A 26,140-nucleotide genomic window follows, 5' to 3' on the forward strand; every position below is an offset into this window, starting at 1 on the left:
CTTGATCTCGTCGATCTCTGTCGCTCGAGTTCCGGCGGGAACTGCAACAAAGCAAGGATCGAGGGCTGGATGGTGCCTGTTTGCACAGGGTGGTCACTCCTTGACCACAAGGGAGATTCTTCCATCTTCTATGTTGAATAGAATGTTGAAGGGTCCAGAATTCGTTTCTTATGTTTCTTCAGGATGATCTGAGTTGCATTGGCACTGCTCCCACTCTTATTCGAATCTGGTGGGCTGGACATCCTGCTAGGTCCCCTCCTATGGGTGGGACCCAGGAAGGGGGTGGTTACACCCCTTTCCTTTGATCCAGGCCGCGCTGGGACTGGGGCTGGAAGGCCCCAGAACCGGTTTGGCCGGATTATGCAAGGGGCAGCCATGTGCTCCCCAGGCAGTGTCTGGTTTCTTTGAAACCTCCCTACTACAATCCACTATCTCCTGTCTGGGGTGGTTTAACACCGCCCTGCGACAGGAAACCCTTTGTCCAGGCCACCATATGCTGAGTTTCGGTCAGCAGCAGGAGGCCAGACCCGTGTCTGTGGCAGGGGCATCCATTTTGTGGATCTGAGGCTCATTTTAAATCAACCGCGTTTCAGTAAAGTAACATGTCTTATCCCTCTAGAAGGGTGGAATGCTACCCCCGTCGCCAGAACTGGCGAGGGGGTAGTATTCCAATTCGTATGACACCTTACACGACATGTTTTGATAAAGCCAAACCAAAGTTGCTATATAACCGCGAGGATTATAAGGCGCTTAAGAGTATATGGTATGACATTATCCCGGATCAGCTTAGGGAGTTGTTCCCGACAGCTGCAGACAGGCTCAGCTCATGCCAGAGCTCCATCTCACATAAAACCACGCACTCTGCCTCCAGGATTGATGAGGCCTTCCATAGGAGTGGCTTACAGGCTATATATGTGTCCAGATATAGGTTTAGATATAGGTATACTATATCTAAGCAAGGGGTGATTACACCCACTTGCCCCAGCTGAGTGATCAGCCAGTTGTGTCAATTTAAGAACCAGCCAGGGGTGGCAAAAGCTATGCTTCAGCCCCTGGTAGGCCTTGGTGGCACCTATGCCCTGAGCACCTATAGTGCATGGTACAGGGGCTGACAAGGAGTCCATTTCCAATTGTGGTATGTACCTATAGCACATGTATTATAAATTTAGAGAGAGAACAGCAGGCTGGGGGTCTGATTGGCAGGCCCACAGCCTCAGTAAGTCCAAAACCAGTGAAGCAAAAAGCAAAAATTGGGGTGACCATAGGATAGCAGACCCTACTCTCCTACACAAATCAAAGTCAGCTTTTTGATAGAAATCAGGTCCTAACTATAACTATCTACTGCCCACAAGACAATATGTTCCAGCTTTGCAGAACACCAAAGCACAAGCCTGTGTGAACGTTACGAGTGCTTTATTTTGCAGCAGCCAGGGGGCCCAGCGCATTTTGGGGATCACTTCCCCTTGGTCATGAGGCAGAAAGTTTGCAGAGCAGCCTAATTTGCGATTTACATAACAGTGCATTTTGCATGTGTTATGCAGTTGTTTTATGTTGTTCATTTTATTGGTGCTAGGCAGCAAATTGTGCTCCAGTGCAGGAGGGAAGGACAGGAATGCACCGTATTTAAAAAATACGATACATTCAAATTGGCATTGGGTAGCGCAGCAAGAAGATGTGCAGCGCTGCTCTATGCCAATTTCCCATAAATGAGGCCCTTAATGTATTACAAAATATAAACTCACCCCAATAGCAAGTAAAAATAAACCTAACAGACTAAACCTCTACAAACTACCAACAAATAAACACCTAAAATGAAACTGGTAATTTTTTTCCCTTCAAACAGAAAAGTAATCACTTGCTCCACTTTAGAACTCCTCAACGAAAAAACTGCAAAACAGTGTGAAACATCTAAAAATAACATACTTGTAAGTATAAAAAATAGAACTAGTTGCATAATAACAAACCTTATAAATTTACATTTTTTAAAGTTATTTATACTATTTCAGAACTTACAGATATAATGACAGAGAGAGACAAATACATAACATTCCAGAAATTAAAGCAATTACTAAGGGCCTCATTTTGATAGTGGTCAGACCACACACCGATCTACATCTTCAGTCCAACCGCGGAATTACAATCCCAGCAGTCAGACACTCCATGATCCAGATGGGGCAGCGGTCGAAATCGTATTCCTGAATAGCATGGGCACATGGTGTATGGCGGTGCAGGAGGTGCTCCATACCATGGAGGCTTATGCTGTGGCCCAGGAAAAGGGTCTGTGGTATGGAGCACTTTCTGACTGCCGCATGCCTGTCGGGCAGTATCCTGACCACGGCAACTGTGGACAGCGGTCAGACCATCCACTATCAAAATGAGGGCCTTAGTCACATGAATTACACTTCCAACCACAAAGGTTAATTGACAGAAAATGTGAATTGGCAAGGTACCAAATATTATTCTAATGCATGCTATAGAGGGGCTATTACAGCAGATGATGTTGTAATTCAAGTAAGAGAACATGACCTCCCACCCCATGTGACTAAAATGGAAGTAAGGGAGGTATTGAAGGATATAAGAGAAGCAACTACTAGCTCTGAGGAACCAAAGTCCTAAAATGTATACTCCCTAAAGTCCCTGAACAAATCACAGGCCAACTACCATCTATACCAACTTTAAAACATTGAATTGCACAAACTAAAACAAAGCGACAAGCGATACTCCTCCTGCCCCTAGAACATACCAAGACTTAGAAATACCAGAACATTAACAATGACACTTAGGGGGTCATTATGATGTCGGGCAGAATCACTTCTGCCCGACACCAAATGTAAACATATATTTGAAAAGATAAATAAAATTTGAAAAATGTGTTCCATATATTCAATCTATACAAATATGTAATGAATACAACAAATTGTTATAAACATAGGGCCAGATGTAGGTAATTCATATTTACCGACTCTTAAATACCGAATTTTACCGACTCAGTATTTAAGAGTCGGTAAATATGAAGGGGGGAGATGTAGGTAATTCGAATTTAAGAATTACCGAATCGGTAGGATTCGGTATTTACCTATTCGGTAAATACCGAATCGGTATTGCCCATTGATTCCTATGGGCCATGAAGCCCATAGGAATCAATGGGCAATACTGATTCGGTATTTACTGAATCGGTAAATACCGAATCCTGCAAGTGTGCAGGGGGTGTCACTTTGACACCCTCTAGCACCCCAATTCTGGATTTGTGTGCCATGTGGCACACAGACATGCCATAAGGGCATGTCTCTGTGTCACATTGCACAGGTGTGCCTGCACAGATGTGCATGCACACCTGAATTCGGTATTTTACCACCCAATGGGATTGGGTGGTAAAATACAGATTCTTAAGGCCCTGTGACACTCTTAGGAGTATCACCTACATGTGGATTTACCGAATCGGTAAAATTACCGATTCAGTATTTTACAGAATCGGTAAATTTACAGAATCGGTAAATTTACCGATTCTGTAAAATGATGGCCCCTACATGGCAAATCCTAAATACCGGTCGGTAACGGCCGAAATCGGCCTGCCATTGCAGAGCCTGTGTGCAGTCTGGTACTACCATGTTGACTGGGCAAGTGCACCCACTTGCCAGTCCCTAAACCTTCCCTTTTATACATATTAGTCACCCCTATGGTAGGCCCAAGGGCAGGGTGCCTTGTAGGTAAAAGGTAGGACATGCCCTGATGTGTGAGGCATGTCCTGATAGAGAATTACAGCCATTTTCGTTTTTCACTATTGCAAGGCTACCTGTCCCCCATAGGCCAGAATGGGCAGTTTGATTATAAAATCTAATAATCCTAACTGACTCAGGGAACTGGGTAGAAATTCAAGTTTAGTATGCCTGAACTCAGAATGATGAAATACATCTTTTAGTGACGTTGGTTTTAACATTCTAGAAAGTAGGTATTTTCTTGCCTAACAATCCAAGCCTGTCTCTGCTAGGTTGTGTATTCCTTGTCTGGAGTTTGAGTGACAAGGGCTGGGGGATTTCAGGAGACATGGTGAGTCAGCACAGGGCTGAATAGAGAGATTTGCATGTAGATGGGTGGAACGAGTTGCACCTGGGACCTGAATAGGGCTGTACCTTACCTCCACAATGCTGGCTCCACCTCCACCTCCTGTGTTGTGTCTGATGTCCCTGGCCTACACTGTGAAAGGAGAGAAGGAGTCTTGTCAACAAAGTGCTCCATGACTACCAGAACTGGTTTGGACTAGGCAAAGGCTTCTCTGACTTCAGAGAAAAAAGGATTTTGGTGTATAAAAGAGGCGACCCAGACCCCAGAACTTTAGATCACTTCTGGGAATCAAGACAAACCTTTGCTGAGAAGAAGAACCAGGAAGCTGAAGGAGGAGACTACCCCTGTGCTGTGTGTTTTGGGGTTGGCCTGCAGTGGTTGCTTCATTGCCAAAGAAAGGAGTAAAGGACTGAGTGTGCTTACTATCAACTTGAAGAAGAATCTCCAAGGGCTTGAACTTGAGCTTGCCTCCTGCCTGAAATCTCAGGAATACAAGACGTCACCAACCAGCTCCCCCCTGAATTCCCTTGCTGGAAATTGAAGTGCCTGCTGTTGTGCTGGGCCTTCTGAGAGACTGCGTGTCGCTGGGAGCTGGAAGCGCGACGCAACGACGAGAAGCCTGCCGCTGCAGTAGCAGCTGTCTTCGCAGACCCAAAGATGCGAACCGCCGCTGTCATCATCGCATCGCCGGAGCGCTGTGCATCACCGGAGAAGCAGGCTGCCGCCGCAGAGGTCACCATCGCATCATCGGAGAAGCGCGTCACAGGGCCCGTCGGGGCTCCAAAAGATCATCGAGTCACCGCATGGCCGTCGGGTGCGCACGCATTGCATCAACATTGTCGCACCGTGAGCAAGACGCTATTTTGTCGCATCGCCCCGGAGAAGAGTATCACATTGAGGTGTCATCTTTTCGCATCGCACTGGAGAGCAGTAAGAAACCAACGCATCACCTCCCCACACAGTAAGGAAGCAAGCATTAACTCCCCTGTGAAGCAGTAAGGAACCAACACATCCACTCCCCTGAGTGTAAGGGACAGATGCATCATCTTCCCTGCAACCCTTTTTGTTTTCCTTGCGTTACGCATCAAAGGTACATTGAGAGTAAATCATTGCTTTAACAACTTGAGAGAACTGAGATATTTTCAACTATTTTAAAGTCTGTTTTTGAGTACAGTATTGTGGATTTTTGTCGTTTGGTCTTGTATTAAGTCTATATAAAAATACTTATTTTTATAATACAACCTGTGAGGTGTCCATCTGTAGTGTTGTCACTGTATTATTGAATGTGTTCACAAATGCTTTACACACTGCCTATGAGATAAGCTTGCCTGCTCGTGCCAAGCTACCAAGGGGGTGAGCCGGGGTTATTTTAGGAGTGTACCCCGTACCCTGACTAGACACAAGGATCCCTATTTGGTCAAAAGTACCTACCTACCTCTGCCAACTAGAGACCCCCAAATCTAACAATAATAAAAAATAATTTTTTATATTTCTAAACACCAACGATACCAAATAAATAAAAAACTATTTCTACTACATACAACTTAAATTAAAACAAAGGATTTCACACATTTTTTTAAATTAAATAATTTGAGAAAGTGTTGGACAGGTGACATTTAAGATTCCCACTTCAATCTTTACCAATTTTGGGAATGTGTCAGATTCTAAAGGGGTGACATTTACTATTCCCACCCGAATCTGTTCCAAGCTGGGGAAAGTGTTGGACACTAAAAGGATGACATTTACTATCCCCACTCCAATCTGTACCAATTTAGGGAAGATGTTGGACAAAAAAGTGATGATATTTACTATTCTCTCTAAAATCTATATCTAGTTGGTGAAGTTGTTAGACACTAAAAGGGTGACATTTACTATTCACACTCCAATCTATACTAAATTGGAGAAGGTGCTGAACACTAAAAGCGTGATATTTACTATTCTGGCTGCAATCTACACCAATTTGGGGAAGGTGTTCGAAACCACAGGGGTGAAAATTACTATTTTCACTACAATCAAAAACTTTTTATGCATTGTGCTACAGATTAAAAACCGGATACAGACAATCCTTACTCCACACTCATCTATAAAATAAATTAAAATTTACAATAAAAAGAAACTAACCAACGCAACAAACCTATATATTTATATTTAAACATTAACATATAAAATAATGATTTTATCACTATCAATAATTATTATAATTTTTAATATTTAGTACCATTCCTAAACTTCAAAATATAAAATAAAAAGTAAAATCCAAATCCAAAATTAACAATAAATAAAATTATAAAAACTATTTTTAACATAAAAATTAAAAAGACTATTTCTGCAATGACATTATCATTTTCTGCTTGAAAGAATTTACAAATATTTTAATTATGAATTTTCTTTTCACAAAAATTATTAAATGTACATTTTTCATTTGATAAAAAAGTAAACTTAATACACTTTATTACATTTTTTATGAGCTATATGTTATTTTTAATTTTGTGCATTTAAATATTTTTTTCAGATATTTATAATTAAATAATAACTTTTTTAACATATCATAATTAGTATATTTTATTTAATTATACATTATTATTTATCAGCATTATTAATGTAGAAAAAGTAATGACAAAATATTACAATATTAATTTGCATATCAAATATCAAAGGCTTTCCGACTGACATCTTCGGTTTCACTATTGACTGCCGCGTCATAATGCCGGCGGACGAAAGTGAAATCAGCCGGACATTCTGCTGGATTGCCACAGGCTCAAGGAGACCGTTGGCCAGTCAGAGAACCCAAAGTAATCTCCGAGGACAGCGTTTCCGCCATCGGGAATATGATGTCGATTTCCGAAAGGCTTTCCATGTCAGGCTTTCTGACATGAAAAGCCTGTTGAAAGCAACTTTGGGGGCCCTTTGCAGGATGCCCATTCCTCCACGGCCACCAGTTGGGGGCCAAGGGGGCACCTATGGTGCCCCCCAGCTAATGCCTGCATGGCGTGGCAGGCACTTGAGTTGCCTGTCATGCGGTGCAGGGGTTAACAAAATCTCCGATTTCTCCATAGAAGCTTGTGCTACGGCCAGTTTACACCCGCAGCACAAGCTCCCATTGAGAAATGAGAGTATGTGACCGCACCATGTGCGGTTGCATTGTAATGGCGGTGTCAGACCGCCAACCGGTGGTCGGTCGATCCCGAGATCGCGGCGATATCCTGACATTGTAATCAGGCCCTAAATATAGATTAAAATATTCACTTTTAAAAAATGTCTTCACCCTCATCCCCTACAAACCCAATGTCCCACTGCAAAAACAAATGAAGAAACCATTATTTTTATACATTAATATAACTAAGAACACAAATTTAAACAATTTCATAATTAATCAATTAAATTAGTAAAAACACCCATAAATTTGTAAACATATAAATCAAACACAGTACAATGCATTTCTTACAAAATAACACTTAATAGTAATTTTATATTCAACAATATTTTCTAAATATATTTTTTTATGATATTAGAAAGAACACTTAAAAGGATAGTTTTACCTTTGATATTCCCGTAGACAATATTTTTGACATCCTGATATTCTTGACACAATATTTTTTATTCGATACAGTTCCAAACACCGCTTTTCTCCTGGGGTGTCTCAGCCTAGACGTAAAGACTAGGGGCAGATAGGAGGAGGGCATCGCATGTTTGGCCCTGTTCAGGCCAGTTAAGGCTGATGATCAGAGATGCTGCTGTTTCAAAATCTATTTACAAAAGGGGGTGGTGATGAACAGAGTGTCTGAATTGAGCAGACCACTCTTACCCAGTCCAAAGATCAGGGCTTGATCCATCACCGTTATTTATCTCACTGCCCCATCCCAGCTCAGAACCTGGCTATATGCAAATCAGTCTGTCCCTGGCCCAGTGCATCATGGGAACAGGGCAGACTAAACTACCAAGCCAATTCTTTACCAGAAAGGAGACAAGCTACCGGGGACCGGTTTCTGGCATTTCAGCCTCTTCGGCCCGGCTTGCTTGAATCCTGATGGAGCAGTGAGAAAGGGACTCATGTCTGAGTATACCCTGCCACACCTATAGTGGCCAAAATCGATTTACAAAAGGGGGTGGTGATGAACAGAGTGTCTGAATTGAGCAGACCACTCTTACCCAGTCCAAAGATCAGGGCTTGATCCATCACCGTTATTTATCTCACTGCCCCATCCCAGCTCAGAACCTGGCTATATGCAAATCAGTCTGTCCCTGGCCCAGTGCATCATGGGAACAGGGCAGACTAAACTACCAAGCCAATTCTTTACCAGAAAGGAGACAAGCTACCGGGGACCGGTTTCTGGCATTTCAGCCTCTTCGGCCCGGCTTGCTTGAATCCTGATGGAGCAGTGAGAAAGGGACTCATGTCTGAGTATACCCTGCCACACCTATAGTGGCCAAAATCGATTTACAAAAGGGGGTGGTGATGAACAGAGTGTCTGAATTGAGCAGACCACTCTTACCCAGTCCAAAGATCAGGGCTTGATCCATCACCGTTATTTATCTCACTGCCCCATCCCAGCTCAGAACCTGGCTATATGCAAATCAGTCTGTCCCTGGCCCAGTGCATCATGGGAACAGGGCAGACTAAACTACCAAGCCAATTCTTTACCAGAAAGGAGACAAGCTACCGGGGACCGGTTTCTGGCATTTCAGCCTCTTCGGCCCGGCTTGCTTGAATCCTGATGGAGCAGTGAGAAAGGGACTCATGTCTGAGTATATCCTGCCACACCTATAGTGGCCAAAATCGATTTACAAAAGGGGGTGGTGATGAACAGAGTGTCTGAATTGAGCAGACCACTCTTACCCAGTCCAAAGATCAGGGCTTGATCCATCACCGTTATTTATCTCACTGCCCCATCCCAGCTCAGAACCTGGCTATATGCAAATCAGTCTGTCCCTGGCCCAGTGCATCATGGGAACAGGGCAGACTAAACTACCAAGCCAATTCTTTACCAGAAAGGAGACAAGCTACCGGGGACCGGTTTCTGGCATTTCAGTGTTTCAAAATCTACATGCGCATTCCAAGACACAGGCATACACACAGTCATGCACACTAACACTAAATAAACACATACCAGTCTCAAACAACACACAAAATCACTCAAGCTTTCACTCACTCATTAAACATTATCCAGATATACAACTCATTGCAACATACACTTGTGCCCCTATAGACACACTCCTACATAAACCACAACTCTGTACTAAAACATAATCAAAAACACATTTAGCTTATTTACCTATGAAACAAAACACACACACACAAGTAATTTCACAAAAACCAACCTTAACTAATAAACTCTTTCACCACCCGCTGGTTTCTCCTAGCATTCCCCATGCAACCCCGCCAACCCCTTTCTGCAAGCATCTATCATACCACATTAACACATAACCCACATTTTCTTTGCAAACACAACCAATGAGTGCTCTCTTTCAAAAAACTCCTCCACCATTAAGGCACACATCCCTCTCAAAACATTATTTTTCAAACCAGAACACTACAGAGACACTCTGCTGTCAAACACTATCCCACCTTCTCTCCATCAACAGACTCAACTCATCAATCCCTCACACACACATCATACACCTCAAGTCACTGCCAACACACACCACAGAATACTACCCCACTGAAACAAAACCACACACATCCAAAATTCACCTAAACAATATCTAATACCCTCGAAAACCACCCACAACACACCTACTGTAAGAAATGGTGGTATTGAATGAGGGAGGCATGACCCTATTCAAGCAGCAACCACAATCCTTGTCAGGGTGAAGTCTCAAGCAAAACCTCAATTAACCTGTGCTTAACCCTCTGGTAGCTTGCCACAAAGCAGCCAGGCTTAACGTAAGGACAATGTGCAAAGTATTTATGAAGCACTTCAAACAGCAATAAAGTGAAAACACCACAAAAGACTAATCCCACAACATTATAGAGTACATTTTAATTAATAAATGAAGACCAAAATGTCAAAAATCCAATTTGTAGAACCAGAAATATGAAATTTTATAGCTTTTAGTGAAAATAGCACCAAAAAGCACAAAACTCCAAGGGTGGCTATCTGGTTGGGGGACAAAGTCACAAGATCAGGCCTACTGTGATGGAATGAATGCGAGCTACAAGGACTTTCTTAGGCCTGCTGCACAGTACTTTAATCCTGGTTGCATTGCAGTCCTTTTTCGAGCATACGCCATGCAGCAGCAGTGATGCGGCATCCTTCTGTGGAGATGTGTCATACAGCGATGAAGATGCAAAGTCCTTGTGCGGAGATGTAGCGCACACTGGCAGTTTCGGGAGGTTGCTAGAGGCAATGGGATGTCGTTGCGTGGTGATGCAGCATGCAGCATGCAGCAGCAGTTCTAATGGGATACAAGCTGCAATGCTAGGTCCTGGGGGTGAGGTTCCGTGGATTCTGAACCTGTGCAATGAAGGTCGTCGTATCATGACGATTTTGGTATCAACGGACCGCAAATGACGAGTGCGGTATGTACGAGTGTTTTCGTGATAACCGATCAATGAGAACACTACGTATTCATGGATTTCGTTCTGAACCTTCGGGTTCCATTTTGTGTGCGGCAGCCATTTTGTGTGGTTGCCCTCACATAGGGCGATAACTATGGCTGAACAAGTCTCTGGGACACATACACCTTAGCTGACTTCTTTGTGACCTGGACGAACGGACTCCTTGCCCGAGGCTGACCTCGTTGAGCCAGTTCCTCGTTAAGCAGCTGGTCAGATAGAGATCAAAGAGCAGGACATTGCTGGGTTTATGGTACACGCACACACCCTTCTATCTTGCTTCTCATCTGTTTCTGTTTCTTCCTTTATGGCTTAATCATTGATATGGGTTGAGGTCTTTATGATGGGTTTCGTCCGGCCCGTTCGAACAGGAATGTTGGTTTTTGCTTGGTCATGTCTGGTAGGCTGGACAACGGAAAGTGGGATTGTCGTTATGCGATATGTTTGAAATGTCACCCTACGATTGTTCAGTTTGTATGTAATTGATGCTAGCCAGGAATGTGATTTTTAGCATAAAAGACGATGCCCCGCTCTATGAATTTGTGCAGTCTCTAGCGAACCACCCGTGTTGTGCTTCGTAGACCTCTGTTCCTGGTTGCAGCCAATAAATTTGGTCTTTGACGTCATCAAGAAGTGTCCCGTGTCTCTGTTAGCCAAGGCAGGGGAATCCGAAGACATCGGGCGTTATCCCTGGCGTCGCTGGGTTCTAAAATCTGGTTCTTCAGGGGGGAGAAGCAGAATGTAACTGACGCGATGCATCGGTTCTGCTTAGACTTATGCCGCACATCAGAGGAGATGCGCCACTTCTGCTGTTCCACAGATGGGCTGACATAAGTACCTAGATGGCAAAGGGCAGATGATTAGGTAAGCTTAAGGCAAGCCTGTTGTGTCCCTGACGCTTCTGAACAGGAGGCCAGCCAAATAGTCCTTTGAGTCACGTTGGAGTACTGGGTTCAAAGATGCAGGTCCAGTCATACTCACCCAGGCAGCAAGTAGTAGAGCAGAAGGGCAGCACAGCAGCCCAGCAGAGTGGCAGTCCATTCAGCATCACAGCAATGCTTCTTCCTGGCAGTGTCCACAGATTCAGAAGTGTACTGAAGTGGTGGTGTCCGAGGTCCAATATTTATACCTGCTGACCTATTTTGTAGTGGTAGATATTTCTAGGTTAAATATCTCCAATGCTTTCCCCCCATTTTCATTGTTTTTTATTTCTTTTTTTCCCTCATTGCTGCTACTTCCTGTTGCCTTTTTTCCCACCTCCCACATAGCCCACCCACCACATCCGAGCATGCCAACCTCCTCCCAGGACTTACTTAATGGAGGCCACAGAGCGACACCATTGAGCAGGCCCCATGCACAACTCTCCTCGTGCTTCTAGAACACTCCACTCCTATCTTCTCCTTACTTTTTTTCTGCTTTTTTGAGTGCCTTCGCTTTGCTTTATCCTTGTTTTCATTGCTTTCTCATACTTTCTCCCGTGTTTTTGTGGTGCCTTGACCTTGCTTTTCCCTCGTTTGCACCGGTTATCTCCTTGCTTTTCCCCCTGTCTTTTGAGTGCCTTCTGCTTGCTTTCTCCTCATTTTAAAATTTCTCCTTATTTTTTCACCTTATTTTTTGAGTGCCTTCTGTTTGCTTTCTCCTCGTTTTAAATTGTTTTCTCCTTATTTTTTCACCTTGTTTTTGAGTGCCTTCTCCTTGCTTTTCCCTAGTTTTCACTGCTTTCTCCTTGCTATTTCCCCTTTCTTTTTGAGTGCCTTCTCCTTGCTTTCCCTTTATTTTCATTGCTTTCGCCTTGTTTGTTTTAATCTTTTTGTACTGCCTTTTCCTTGCTTTACCCTTGTTTTCATTACTTTGTCCTTGTTTTTCCCCTCATTGCCGCTCTTACCTTTCGCCTTTTTCCCGCCTCCCAACTAGCCCCGCCCACTGCCTCCCAACACCCTTCCCTCCTCCCAGGTCCTACTTAACGGAGAACACAGCGCGACCCCATTGAGCAGGCCCCTGGCCCAGGTCTCCCCTTCCTGCTGCATCACTCTTGCTCATGCCTTCCCTGTTCTTTTTCCCTGCTTTTTGAGTGCCTTCTCCTTGCTATTCCCTCGTTTTCACTGCTTTCTCTTGGTTTCCCCCTGTGTTTTTGGATGCTTTCTCCTTGCTTTCCCACGTCTTGCTTTTTCCCTTGTTTTTTTAGTCCCTTCTCCTTGCTTTTACACTATTTTCATTGCTTTCTCCTTTTTTCCTCCTTGTTTTTTGAGTGCCTTCTCCTTGCTTTCCCCTTGTTTTTATTTTCATTTAAAGTAGTGAGTAACTCCAGTGCCTTGAGACCTTTACGAGTGATTTTCCCCGCTTTTCTAAGCCCTAGATTGATAGATTAATGCAATGCATCTACACGGATGATAGCCCTTGTCAATGACCAACAGAGGAAGACCTTCCCAGAGGCCGAGCACCCTTATGTCTTCCTTTGGATTTACTTTTAGTTGCCAAACATCTCTTTGTGAATGGAATAGCATCATGGTTCCACCTCTCCCTAAATAGCATTTGAAAAGACTTGAGGCCTAATTAATCTGCTTAAAATCACACCTTGTGAACAAGCCCAGCCTAGAGCTGTGCCCTGTTCCTAAAGGCCTCATCCAACAACTGAGCACCTGAAAGGTTTTAAGTTATTCCTCTAAACGCATGTATGTGGCACTGAATGAAGTGCAGGTGATGCACCACAGTGTATTAAATGGTTTTAAGTGAGACATGATTTTTAATAACATTTTATATGTCCTCCTGTAGGGTAATGTTTTCAGCAGACAAAATAGCATCCCTCTACCCATCTTTGATACCCGCCAGGGAGTTGACCAAGTCTTCCAGGTAGGACACAGTGCTTTCTTTCTATTAAAACAATTCCAGGACCCTTCAACAATGTCATGTGCTCACTGTGTGTTAGCGGTATGTTTATACACCTATAAGAGTCATGTTGTCCTCTGTACAATATATCACCACCCATGAATAAACCATCTCAGTGATGTGCATTGGATTGGAGCTTATAACAAATGTTTTTCCACCCCTGTTAACAGGAAGCGTGCAGTAGGAGCAGGGTGGATATTCTGGGCAATGTCTACTTCATTACCCTTTGCACACAAAGGCTCTGGCACACATAGGATAGTACAGGTTGCCCTATGAAAAAGCCATGGTTTACAATCCCTAGTTGGACACCTTTCACATTCTTAGGGAGTGTGCCACTCTTCTGTTGTCCCTATTAGTTTAAGGGTACACCTGAGTAGATGCCTTAAACCCCAGGGATGTGTTTATTGCGTAGATTTCTGATAAGAACGGAACAAAGGACAAGTACTCCACACCTGTTTCTTTGAACTGCACTCAGAGGAATATTAGAGACAATCGGAATACGAAAGACTGCATGGATGCTGTCGGTAGCCATGGGCAATTATTTGTACTACTCCATTATTAGAGTTTGTTATAATCTAATGCATGTAATTTGTGTGGGCTGCAGCTTAGGCACATAGTGCGAAGCTACAAGGAACAGCAACTGCACTCTTGGCTGAGAGCTACAGGCCGAGCTGTGAACTGGCTCATGGCCCTTTATTTATACCCTTGGCCGTGCCTGTCTGTCAGGGTTGCATGCATGCTGCGCATGGGTCAGAGGTCACCCAGCATGGGCCGGATGCCTCACTACATTCCCCTCAACTTTAGTTCATCCCTCTTGGATTGACGAGGTTGGGGGCATCATACATAGTGCTTCAGTCTCTCACTGGGGTGAGGGTCAGGCTGGAGTTTCTAGTGATGGCTTTAGGGGTGTGTTGGGTTGATCTTCAGTTGCCACTGTGCCAGCTTCACCTGTTTGCTTCCTGGGTGTGCTACCACTTGTGGGGCTGCTTTCCGGTGTTGGTAGCAGGTCTTGGAGTGAAATTGCCGGGTGATTCTGCGGCTGCTTCAGCCCTGGCCTGAGCATACTCTTCTTCGGCAAAGATCTCAACCTGTTTGAACCACAGCACGATCCTGACGGCTGTTTTCCCTCCCTGGCGGAAGGTTACCATGGTGCCATTCACTGTCATGACTGCCATGGACATCATACGTAGAGTGTGCGGAACTTCAATTTGGTGCAGTGGTCAGGCATTAGTACTCTGTCTCCTGGAGTTAAGAGTAGTTTTGGGCTCCTCACCTTTGGCTTGCCCAGTCATTGTTCTACTTCCTCTATCTTGGTGCACGGTCTGATTGTATTCAGGGCCCTCCACTCTGGGTGGGCTGGGACTGATCCAGCGGAAGGGTCAGGATGAACAACTCACAAAAATCAACAGAAATTTTCTCTCAAACTGGGCCCACATTCAAGTTTTTCCCTGACCGTTTTCCGGGGGGAAGGAGGAGGTCAAGTTTTATTTCCACTTTGATCTGAATGTAGCCGATACCTAGCTAACCTTTCACAGTTCAATACTCTTCCTTTGGTCAATGGACCATTAGTCGAGTAGTTGATGGGGATATTAACAAATGCACCAATCTAATAATTATTGATTAAAATATTCACAGACAACGGGTAAGATTCAATTAAATGTATCTAATCATAAACTCAAATTGAACGCTTATTTGTACAGATACACAGTGCATGCTCCGTCAACCTTCATTTGGAGAGAAATTCATTTTGCATACACATTCAACAAGTCAATGCATTAGGAGTGATAGATGAAGAGACAAAAGGCATATCAATCATTCATTTGCCAAGAATATGCAAAATCAAGACAGAAAATTATTACCTAATGGTGAAATGGGAAACCCAACCCTTGGCCAAAAGGATTGGAGGGGGTCACCTGATAAAGATTCAGGAGACAAAGGCTAAAGGACAGATGCAGGATAGGATTATACTTACTACACTTTTCTAGAACAGGACGCACCGGAGCACATCCCTCTCTTACACTCTCTCCCTCCTCGTTGTTCTTCCACAAGTCTTCACTCTAGTCAGGCTGTCTTTCAGTATTGAATCTTCCGAGTTTGTATCTTGCTTCTCTTGAATCTCCTCAACGTCAGCCCTCTCTCTCGATTGTCATCGTCAGCTTCTTGTCTCTAAATTAAGCCACTCGAGTTATCTATACTACTATTATAAAGAGAGAACTTGCACCTTTGAGCCAGGTAAACTCGGGAACCACAGCGCCAATCTACACACCCGATACACCGTTGAAATCGGCAGGGTGTGTAGATGGCCATAGGCTTTAAATTTTTTTAAAATAAACGTTATATAAAAAGTAAAATTTTTACAAAAAGTAGTTCCCCCAAATTAGCGCCGGCCGCGACGTGCATCGTCACGTCAGGAGCAGCGTCCCAGGAGCGGCGGACATGGCGTGCAGGGGAGGAGCGGAGGCCAGCGGCGGAGCGGAGAGGCGGACATGGCGCGGGGAGGAGCGGCGGCGGACAGGTGGTGAGTGGCAGAGCGGCGGAGCGGAGATATGTATATATAAGGACATCTCTTCATGCTGACACGCAGCTCTTTAGGGCACCGCAATGAGTGTACCCACCATCCATGCGCTGTTTCTGTGGTTCCAATAAAAATAGTCACTGCCCACAGCACACAGAAGTCTTTCTTGGACACACAAGACAACAAACAACATTTCTGGTAGCGGGGCAGGTTAAAATAATTGCCCCATGACATCTCCACTGGCGACATAAAGCCTCGTGCACAGCATGTATCAGGCACAGGTGTGCAACCACAACTTGCAGTCAACAGACATTCGAGTAAATGCACTCGCGCGCCCTGGGATATTTCCCCAAAAAATAGACTTTCCAGCACCTCAGCAAGAGAACGCTAACTTTTCTACAGGAGTCTCATCGATTTGTAAACATACGATACATTAAACAATGAAACCTGCAGATCTAACTCGTCGAAGTGCCAAGAATGGCAGCTGGTTGTTGCGGAATGCAGTACTTTTCAGTATGTAGCGCCGGAGCGCGGGCGTCTAGGCGCTGCGAGTGGATGGACAGGGCATGCGCTGAACCTTACCCCGTGCCGCCCGCGTCCACCAGTGTGCTGGCGTCTCCCAGTCGGCGATGGGTCGTTGCCCCTGGGCCGGGGGCCGGCGCCAGCACCAGTTGTCACTGGGCCTGTCCCCCTTGCATCCACCGAGCCGCTATGCGTCAAGCATCAGCGGGGCGAGGACCCCCCGCCTCCTCCATCCCCCACCAGGTACCAGGAGCTCTGGAGCCTGCAGAGAATACGTCCTCCTACCTCTGTTTGCTGTCACCTGGAGACGGTTGCCATGGCAGCAGGACACACAGCCAATGGCTGCTGCTGCTTCTCACCATGCGCACCCGGTTTCTCAGGACGCATCCTGTCCAGTCAGACTAGTTCGTGTCTGGGGTCAGCGACCACTCTGAGAAGACCCTCTAAAGCGCTATAAATGGACAGGTGTGCGTCGGTGACAGAGTAAACACACATTGGCAAAGACAATCGTACTGGCTTTTCTATAGAGAAAAGGTTTACAACCCTTCAGAAAGACACACTGTGGGAAGGTTTTCCCAATCTGGCTAAGAACGGCTCGCTAAACGGACACAACACAAGTAGCAGGGGTGCAAGCTTCCCTCGCACACAGGACAAGTGCAGAAACAGTGCAAGGCTATCTCACACACAACATGTATGAAACAGGAAGACAAGATGCACACTGCCTCTACACACACACACGGGAGATGCAATGCAGGGCCTGCCATCACACACAGAATGTGGACAGCAGGTTTTCTGCACAGAACAGGAGCCGTGCAATAGACAAGGTCTAGAAACCCACTCTGTGCAGAGGTTTCCAGCTCATCTGGTGCCACAAACACCCTACTGGAAATCAGCTGCTCAGCGTCACCACGCATGGTCTGGAAAGGCCCTCTGAGCAGAGGGTTCCAGCTCACCTGATGTGGTATCGCCTCTTCACCAGGTCACCTCGTGAAGTGAGTGGATATCGTGAGACGCATGGTGGTACCGTGAGAGTTAGCCGGTGTGAGAGTGAGTTCACAGCAGATCACAACAGTGCCAGCTTCACTATGGTGGCTGAAATTCCACTATCCCTTCACAGACCAATCAGCACATAGAAATGCTTTGCCCATGTAAAGACACCAATAAAGGTTTGTTATGGAGGGTGGACTATGAGGTGCAGAGTTCATATTTGGTGCTTGATTGTATAAAGCCATCCTCCAATTCAAGCCCTCAATGCTTTTACACTTATTTTAAAAAAACTTCATTATTTTATTTCTGTCTCTATCTATAATCTATCTATATCTATACTAATATTATAAAGAGAGAGCCCAAACCTTTGAGGCGGGTAATCTCAGGAACCACAGCACCAATCACAACACCCAATACAGCGTTGGAAAGGGCAGTTGCAGCAGAAGGACATAGGCTATGCAGACGCCCACCATATACATTTAAAAGGTAAAAGAACCGTTTCAGCAAAGTAGTCCCTTGTGGGCGTGTCTGCGTTGTGCTGTGGGCGTGTGCTGGGGGCGTGACAAACGCTGGGGGCGTGTGGTACGTTCCGCCCTTCATGCCATGTCTCATATCGTGTGCTGTGGGCGTGTGCTGGGGGCGTGGGCGTGTGCGGGGGCGGGATTACAGAAAAAAAAGCGAGCGTTGTGCCCAATATTTCATTGTTTTTTCTTCCCAGGTTCTGTACATTCCAGCTCCAGGTGTCCACCCTGCTCCCTTTAAATACCCCTGCACCCCATAATCATAACCCACCCTTACTCCTTAAAATACCCCAACACTCTTAAAAACTTACCCATCTTAACCCTATAAATATACCCTGTACCCCAAAACCATCCCTAAACCCTAAAAATACCCCTGTACCCCAAAACCTAAACCTAGCCCTGAACCCTATAAATACCCCTGTACCTCAAAACCCAAACCTACCCCTGAACCCTAAAAATACCCCTGTACCCCAAAACCCAAACCTAGCCCTGAACCCTAAAAATACCCCTGTACCCCAAAACCCAAAGCTACCCCTGAACCCTAAAATTAAAATACCCCTGTACCCCAAAACCCAAACCTACCCCTGAACCCTGAAAATACCCCTGTACCCCAAAACCCAAACCTAGCCCTGAACCATAAAAATAACCCTGTACCCCAAACCCCAAACCTACCCCTGAACCCTAAAATACATCTGTACCCCAAAACCCAAACCTAGCCCTGAACCCTAAAAATACCCCTGTACCCAAAAACCCAAACCTACCCCTGAACCCTAAAAATACCCCTATACCCCAAAATCCAAACCTAGCCCAGAACCCTAAAAATACCCCTGTACCCCAAACCCCATACCAATCCCTAAACCCTAAAACTACCCCTGTACCCCAAAACCCAAACCTAGCCCTGAACCCTTAAAATACCCCTGTACCCCAAAACCCAAACCTACCCCTGAACACCAAAACCCAAACCTAGCCCTGAACCCTAAAAATACCCCTGTACCCCAAAACCCATACCTACCCCTGAACCCTAAAATTAAAATACCCCTATACCCCAAAACCCAAACCTACCCCTGAACCCTGGAAATACCCCTGTACCCCAAAACCCAAACCTACCCCTGAACCCTAAAATACATCTGTACCCCAAAACCCAAACCTAGCCATGAACCCTAAAAATACCCCTGTACCCCAAAACCCAAACCTACCCCTGAACCCTAAAAATACCCCTATACCCCAAAATCCAAACCTAGCCCTGAACCCTGCATATACCCCTGTACCCCAAAACCCATACCTATCCCTAAACCCTAAAACTACCCCTGTACCCCATAACCCAAAACTATATCTGAACCCTTAAAATACCCAAACACCCCAAAACATATACCTCAGTACCCCAAAACATATACCCCGATACCCATACTTACCTTATCCAAAGATTAAAAAAAAAACATGCTTTTACCATTCATGCATTTACAAGGAATTTTGTTGTAAATGTATGCGTTGTAAAAGCATATAAAATGTAATGCCATGCGTTATAATGGCATTGCGGAGTCATGGTACTTTCGTAATGAAAGTATGCAGAGTGATGGTATGCGGAAAGAAAGTTGCGGAATAATGGGTGTTTACCTTCCCCAGGTAAGTACATTGGTGGCACGGCGGCCCACATCACCAGCAACCTACTCATATTTTTTCACCACCGATTTGAAAAATGCACAGGTCTCTCTCATTGATGGCCAGCACCGACATTCACTTTTAGACACACCTCCCGCCACAAGTTCTAGAATTGTGAACTTTAGAGCTGGGGAGCTACGTTCGAATCTCGGCATCAGCTCAACCTCCTGTGATTCCAGGCAAATCGCTTTGTCTCCCAGTGCCTACCACAAATGAATGTGTTCTTCTGTAATGTAAATTGTGCTCATGCCATGTTGTCGAGTTCGCGCTATATAATATTGCAAGGAAAAATAAAGTAGGGAAACTCGAGTTCACACACTACTGAACGCGCACTCTTAAGTGCATCAGCAGAGCACTGTGAATCGGAGCGTTTCACAGGCCTGTCACAGATAAGAAATGCTATCAAAACGAAATCCTACAAAACAATATACTACTGGCCGGCAGCAATTCATACCCGGACAACGTCGGGACGGGCTGCTAGTAGTCTTTATTTCTGCATGTCCCACCCTCAAAGTTTCAAGTCTCACTGGATCACAGATGATGATTGGGCAGGGGCAGAGGAGTTGTCATCACCTTGTGGGGTCATTGCTAATTCTAAACTAATTCTTTGTCTTGCAAGCCCTTCCAATTTAATTTATTCATGTTTCAAAAATGTTTTAGTTCTCATTTATCTTCTAGATACATTAGATACAATTGTAATATATTTCCGCAGTTGGTCCGTGTTTCCATGCATCTCTGCCAAGGTTCTTAGCAGCCATCAACTTCTCTGGTCACTAGGTCATCTCAAGACTCCAGTGTACAAGCTCAGCTTTCATTATGTTTCATCCGCCATCTGTCTTTCTATTAAGGACATCAGGCCCAAACGCACACTATCAATAAAAGAGTCAAAAACAAATGTTAATTTCTCAAATATGTGATTAGCACTCTTCACCACCCACTTCTACTCTATCCCTTGTTACTTTCTTCTTTGTTAAGCAGAAGCATTAGCAGCAATAATTCACAATAAATTCAAGCAAGCATATTGCAGGCACATAGTGCCTTGAGGCCTACAGTTAGTAGCTCTTTGCGCATGCGTGAGAGTTTCCCCCTCACATGCGTTAGTCATATGATTAATCATGCGGTTCTGCTTCGCACATGCGCAGAACATTTTTCGGTTCCGAGCGGGATTTAAGTTATGAGGCAATTATTCTTTGTTATTTAAGCAAACATATAGCTCTCTTCCTGAATGTAATTGTGGTGCGTATATTAATTTTTCTTCTATTCTACAATGATTACTTATTAGTACGTGTTAACGAGAGGTTGATCCGAGCAAGTTTCTTTTTCTTGAGTCCTTGCTCCATCAGGACCGTGTTGCATCTCCTGCCCTTTAGCATTAGTGTTGACAGGTAGCCCTTCATCATGCAGTGTGGAATCCATGGTAGGCTCTGAGAAACCTGTAAAGGCTGACTTCAAGGTGGCCCCCTTCTTGTACTGCTACCCGCAGTGTGTGCATGAAGCCCTCAATGTCGCCATTGGCTTGTGGCCATTGCGGGGTTATCTCCCGGTGTTTTACCCTTAGGTACTGTAGGAAGTCCTAAAATTCCACCCCTTGGAAGGGCAGTCCAATATCAGTCCTGATCTCTTCCAGGATTCCCAATAGTGCTAAGACTTTCTCCAGCGCTGAACCGACTTTGGATAATTCTGTTGATCCCATCAGCTCCACAATGGGGTATTTAGAGTGATGGGCCATCATTACCATCGTGAGGCACTCTTCTAGGAAGCTACTAAAGTCTCGGCTGACTTTTGATAACGGTTCATCACAACGTTCTTCGGTCACCTCTGGTGCGGGGCTTCTGCCCCACTCGTTGCTTTACAGGCTAGGCAGTGTTGCATCAGGGTGTTGACCGCCTCTTCTAGCCATGGAAACCATACCCTTTCCCTCAGGCTGGCTTTTGTCTTGGCTGCTCCTTGTAGGCTAGTTCTGTTACTCTCGGAGTTAGAGACACTGGTATCAAAAGGCATGGTCCAAGTAGAATTACACCCTCTCCTGCCATGCTGAATTTTTCCCTGACTCGCCAAAATTGTGATAGTCTATTTCTTACTAGGCCGGCCCAGTAATTGGCATCATCCAAGGATGACCTCCATGATCCTCCTTGCAACACAGCTGTGACCTTGTCTTCTGCTGTTGCTTGGCTTATCACCCTCAGGTGAGGTTTGGGTACGCTCCTTGGCTAACCAGCCTCAGATGCTCCTCCATCTGGGGGGCGTCATGCCCTGGATAGTCCTCCATGGGGGCGTGCTGCCATGATAGGAAGTCTCCAGGGTTCCTTGATCCTTGCCTATAGATTACGTGAAAATGATGCTGTTGTAACTGTATAGCCCGGTGCTCAATCCGGGGCAGAGGGTGCAGAGCGGTGCCTTTTAACAGGCTTAAGAGCGATTGGTGATTGGTAATTACTCTCAATAGTCGCTCACACAGGTAGAGATGAAATTGTGCGCACTCCCACTTGATTGCAAGGGCCTCTCTTTTACTCTGAGCATACCTTGCTTCTCTGAATGTGAGGGCCCTGGTAGCAAATGCAACAGGCACCCATTGCCCTGGCTCTGTCTCTTGCATGAGTACAGTTTCCATGCCTGTGCTGCTGGTGTCCACAATTAATTTGGCTGTCAAGTCTGTGTCGATTTAGGCCCTGGTGGTTTTGTCCAGCAGTGCGTTCTTGACCCAGGTGAATGGCTCTGCCTCCCTGGGACCCCATACCCATCAAGCATCTATCTTGATGAAGGTCCAGAGAGACTCGATGATGGTTGCCAGGTTCGGATGAATTGGACACAGTAGGCGGCCATTCCCAGGAAACTGTCGCTTTCTTGGGTACTGGGTCCTGTCGAAGTGCTTGAGACTTGTGGCAAACATCTTGGATGCCATCTTTGGTGAATAACTTGCAAGCCGGTCTCCAGTATAGTGTTCTGAAAAACCCGCTGTCCTTGTCTAAGCGCAGTTGGGGGTACCCTGCACTGAGGTCAAGTTTGGCAAACCATTTAGCTCCATTAAGATGGGCTAAGATGTCGTGCATGGTAAGCATGATGTGCCTCTTGCAACTGAATGCCTGATTGTGGAGGAGAATTTCAATGCATAGCCAGGTCTTGCCTGGCTGTTTGAGCTTCTCTGTAATCACATTGGGGATACTTATGGGGTTGGACAGGAGACTTTTTGTATGACGGCTAGTTGTTGCAATTTTTCCAGCTCTTGTTCCACAAGGGGTTGTAAGTGAAACGGCACTCGCAGGTGTAGCAGGGCCACAGGTTTCACTGCCTTGTCAATGTGTAACCTAATGGAGGGGTCCTTTCAGGCATCCTAGACCTTGAAACAGGTGTGTAAACTGGTGTGTTCTCATAGGCATGCATAGAATTGTCTATTTAATCCCCTTTCCAGTGGTGAGCTTGACGGAGTTTAAAGCGCTCACAGTCAGGGTTGAGTTGGGGGTCAAAATGTGACCTTGAGGGGCTCAAACAACTTGTAGATTTCCTCTCCTGCATAGTATAGCAGGAGTGACCTCTTGGCTGCTTCATCAGTCTCTCTGGTTGTGCAGAAGTAGTTGTTGAGGTGACCAACCCATATTTTTGATCTTGGCGCCACTGTGGCCGAGTCAGATAGCTCACTGACTGGTTGAGAGCGTTGATCGGATTGTAGGAGTGGGTTCCAGGGACCGGTGGCAATGCCAGGCCTGGGGCAGAGTTCTGCCCAGCATGTGTGTTTTCTGCCATGTTGTGAGGCCTGGAGTGCCTGTGGAGCCAGGGCGTGTCGGGCGGTCAGCAAGCGGTGTACTGCATGCTTGGTGGTCAGCACCCTGGTGCAATGTGTTGGCAGACCACCTCATCCTGAGAACACACTTCACATAGGAACTCATAGCCGGTAATCCCCCAGACATCCTGTTGCAGAAGATCATGTTAGTGCTCTTGCATGATGCTCAGGGGGGCCGGCCATATGCAGGCCTCAGGTTTAAGATGCACTGCAGTGTCTGGCTGATGGAGGTAGTTGGGTTTGGGAGGTGCCCACAAAGTCTAGGCGAGCCTTCAAGGACCAACAGCAGAGGCCTTTTCCTCCACCAAGTGCTACGAGGCTCTGCATGGCGTAGCCTCACCATTGGGGCGATGGCTGCTAGTGTCGGAAGCAGCTAGAGCATCACTCAATTTGTAGTGAAGAAGGGTGTTATTAGGGTTGAACCCTCATCATAAGGCTAATTTGTGCAGGCCACCGCTGAGGTGCATAACGTAGAGCTACAAAGATCTGTACCACGTTCCTAGCTGGTAGGTTTGGGCCGATCCATGAGCGGTCTTGCGTCCCTTTATTTATACACCTGGTCATGCTTGGCCATCGGGGTTGCATGCATGCTGCGCAAGGTTTGGCAGTCATCCAGCATGGGCTCAGTGGCTCACTACATCTCAGATCTTGTGCAATGAGTATTATGAGATTAAACACAATATATACCTCAAACGTTACTGAGAAAACTCTGCATTTGGCGTGTGTCATAAAATATTCATATGTCAAACTGCCCATTTGCTTGCCTTGCCGAGCTATGTAATCCTGCATACTTGCTGCAGAACTGGTGGTGTTCAGTGTATCACAATAAGCGTCCTTTGAGATGTCTCTCAGCATCTTAGCTGCCTCTCTCCACTACTAAATGGGGGAAGCTTTTATACCCTATGCATTATAATGTCCCTACTGGGCTGTTGTCAGCTTCCTCTCCTTAGAACCCCAAATTAGGCAAAACAGCAAAGCCTGCTTAAAACCATGCTTTATCTCAGACATTAGATGTATTGATGTATCTAACAATTAGACTGGAGTACAGAAGCCTAAGACATCACAAGGGCACATGAGAGTAAACACTTTACCTCAAAGTTACAGTTGAAGACATGGGAACACACAAAAAAATATATCACTGTAAGAATTTCTAATCAAGTCCAAGTTTAGCAGCAGTTGATCTGCTCAGAGTATACAACCACTTTCTCCACGACTAAAACCAAACTTGTGTAAAGCTCTTGTTACATAAATATGCATGCATACAATTCAGTTTCATAAATGTCATAGCCTGTCACATATATGAACATCAGTATTTACAAACAGAAACTCTCTAGAACACAGAGGAACATACAACAGAAAGACATAACTTTCCCATATCTCTGAACCCAGGATCCTAGTGTCTTTCTGGGAAAGTGGAACCAAGTCCTGTGCACACATTTTCAAAATTTAGGTTTCTGTGTACAAACCATTCTTCAAAGTACTTTTCGTTCAGAAATGATGAAGGTCGACATCAGGAATATATTAAAGAAGATTCTTTTATATAAAGTCATGTGGGTCAAGAGAGAAAGAAAGCCAGCCGACACGTGTTTCGTCACTCAGGAGTTATCCTGTGAATCTTCAGGGCTGGGAAGGACACAAGGAAATAAACGGTAAAATACACAGAGAACATAAAAACAAAATATGGGTGATGATGACAAAAAGGCACCCTGTTAAAGTGGAGATCTTAAGAGAGTGATGTGTAAAAGCATAAACAGTGACTTCACTGTAGAAAACAAAGGAGGAACGTCCCGTGACAAGTGATTTGGGCAGTCATAATTATTAAGAAGAACATTCATAATCATTTGCCAAAATGAGTATCCTAGGAAGTCAAAAGAGCGTATTTCTCAAAATATTAAAGACTAATAAAACAATATTACTTACTAAGTAGAAGGAAAACAATAATAATTATATATCTAAAGCAAGTAGCCTAGGTTATCTACAGAAAGTATTGCCAGCGTATCCCATGACTAAGGGGAAAGAACCATTTTCAAACATGCTACCTAGAATGCTAACATCGGTTGGAACATGTTTCAGCTTAAAGGACTGCTCATCGCGCACACAAGAAAGTAGGTAATAGTCGATCAAAAACACAACTAGTTCAATCAATATCATATGGTAATGAAAGCAATACAAAGTCATTCAAAGAGGTCTGTGGCGTACACACAAACCTATTGCACAATATAGTGACAAATGTGTAAGTGAGGGTGGGTGCAGCATAAGTGACATTATAAACAATCAACAGAATGTTGTGTTGAGAAAAATGGACAGGTTTGAAGTACAAGAAAGTAAAGAAATGCCTAGCGTCAACCGTATTGTAAAAATGCTAAGAGCCATGTCTGTAACAATCATGCGGTGAAACGCGGAGAAAACATAAGGGAAGTGTGGGAAAGTATCTACCTGTAGGAGTAAACCACACGGCTGCGCGAAAAAACTGAGGAGAAAGGCAACGCGGTTTTAGGCAAATCGTCGACAAACTGTAAAGGTCAGGTCTGTAAATAGAAAGTGTTGCACGCAAAATGCAAAGGGGACACTCACCGCTTAACCGGTGATATTTCCGACCCAGTCGATAACGGGCTAAAAAATATACAAAGTAGAACGTGAAATGCCACAAGGGA

General features: G+C 45.0%; 1 protein-coding gene across 4 annotated transcripts in view; it reads left to right on the forward strand.

Moving 5' to 3' along the window:
• LOC147710121 (cytolysin tenebrosin-B-like) overlaps positions 1 to 26,140 on the forward strand; it is a 137,977-nt gene that overhangs the window by 33,587 nt on the left and 78,250 nt on the right. For 2 of the 4 annotated variants that reach the window (XM_086920815.1, XM_086920816.1), the window contains exon 2: positions 13,391 to 13,468. The exons of the other annotated variants lie outside the window; for them this stretch is intronic. In XM_086920815.1, coding sequence (XP_086776941.1) covers positions 13,395 to 13,468 — 74 coding nt within the window. In that variant the 5' untranslated portion in view covers positions 13,391 to 13,394. The remainder of the gene's footprint in view (positions 1 to 13,390; positions 13,469 to 26,140) is intronic. 4 annotated transcript variants of the gene reach the window in all.

The sequence above is a fragment of the Lissotriton vulgaris genome, chromosome 5 (assembly GCF_964263255.1).
Source record: "Lissotriton vulgaris chromosome 5, aLisVul1.2, whole genome shotgun sequence".
Classification (NCBI taxonomy): domain Eukaryota; kingdom Metazoa; phylum Chordata; class Amphibia; order Caudata; family Salamandridae; genus Lissotriton; species Lissotriton vulgaris.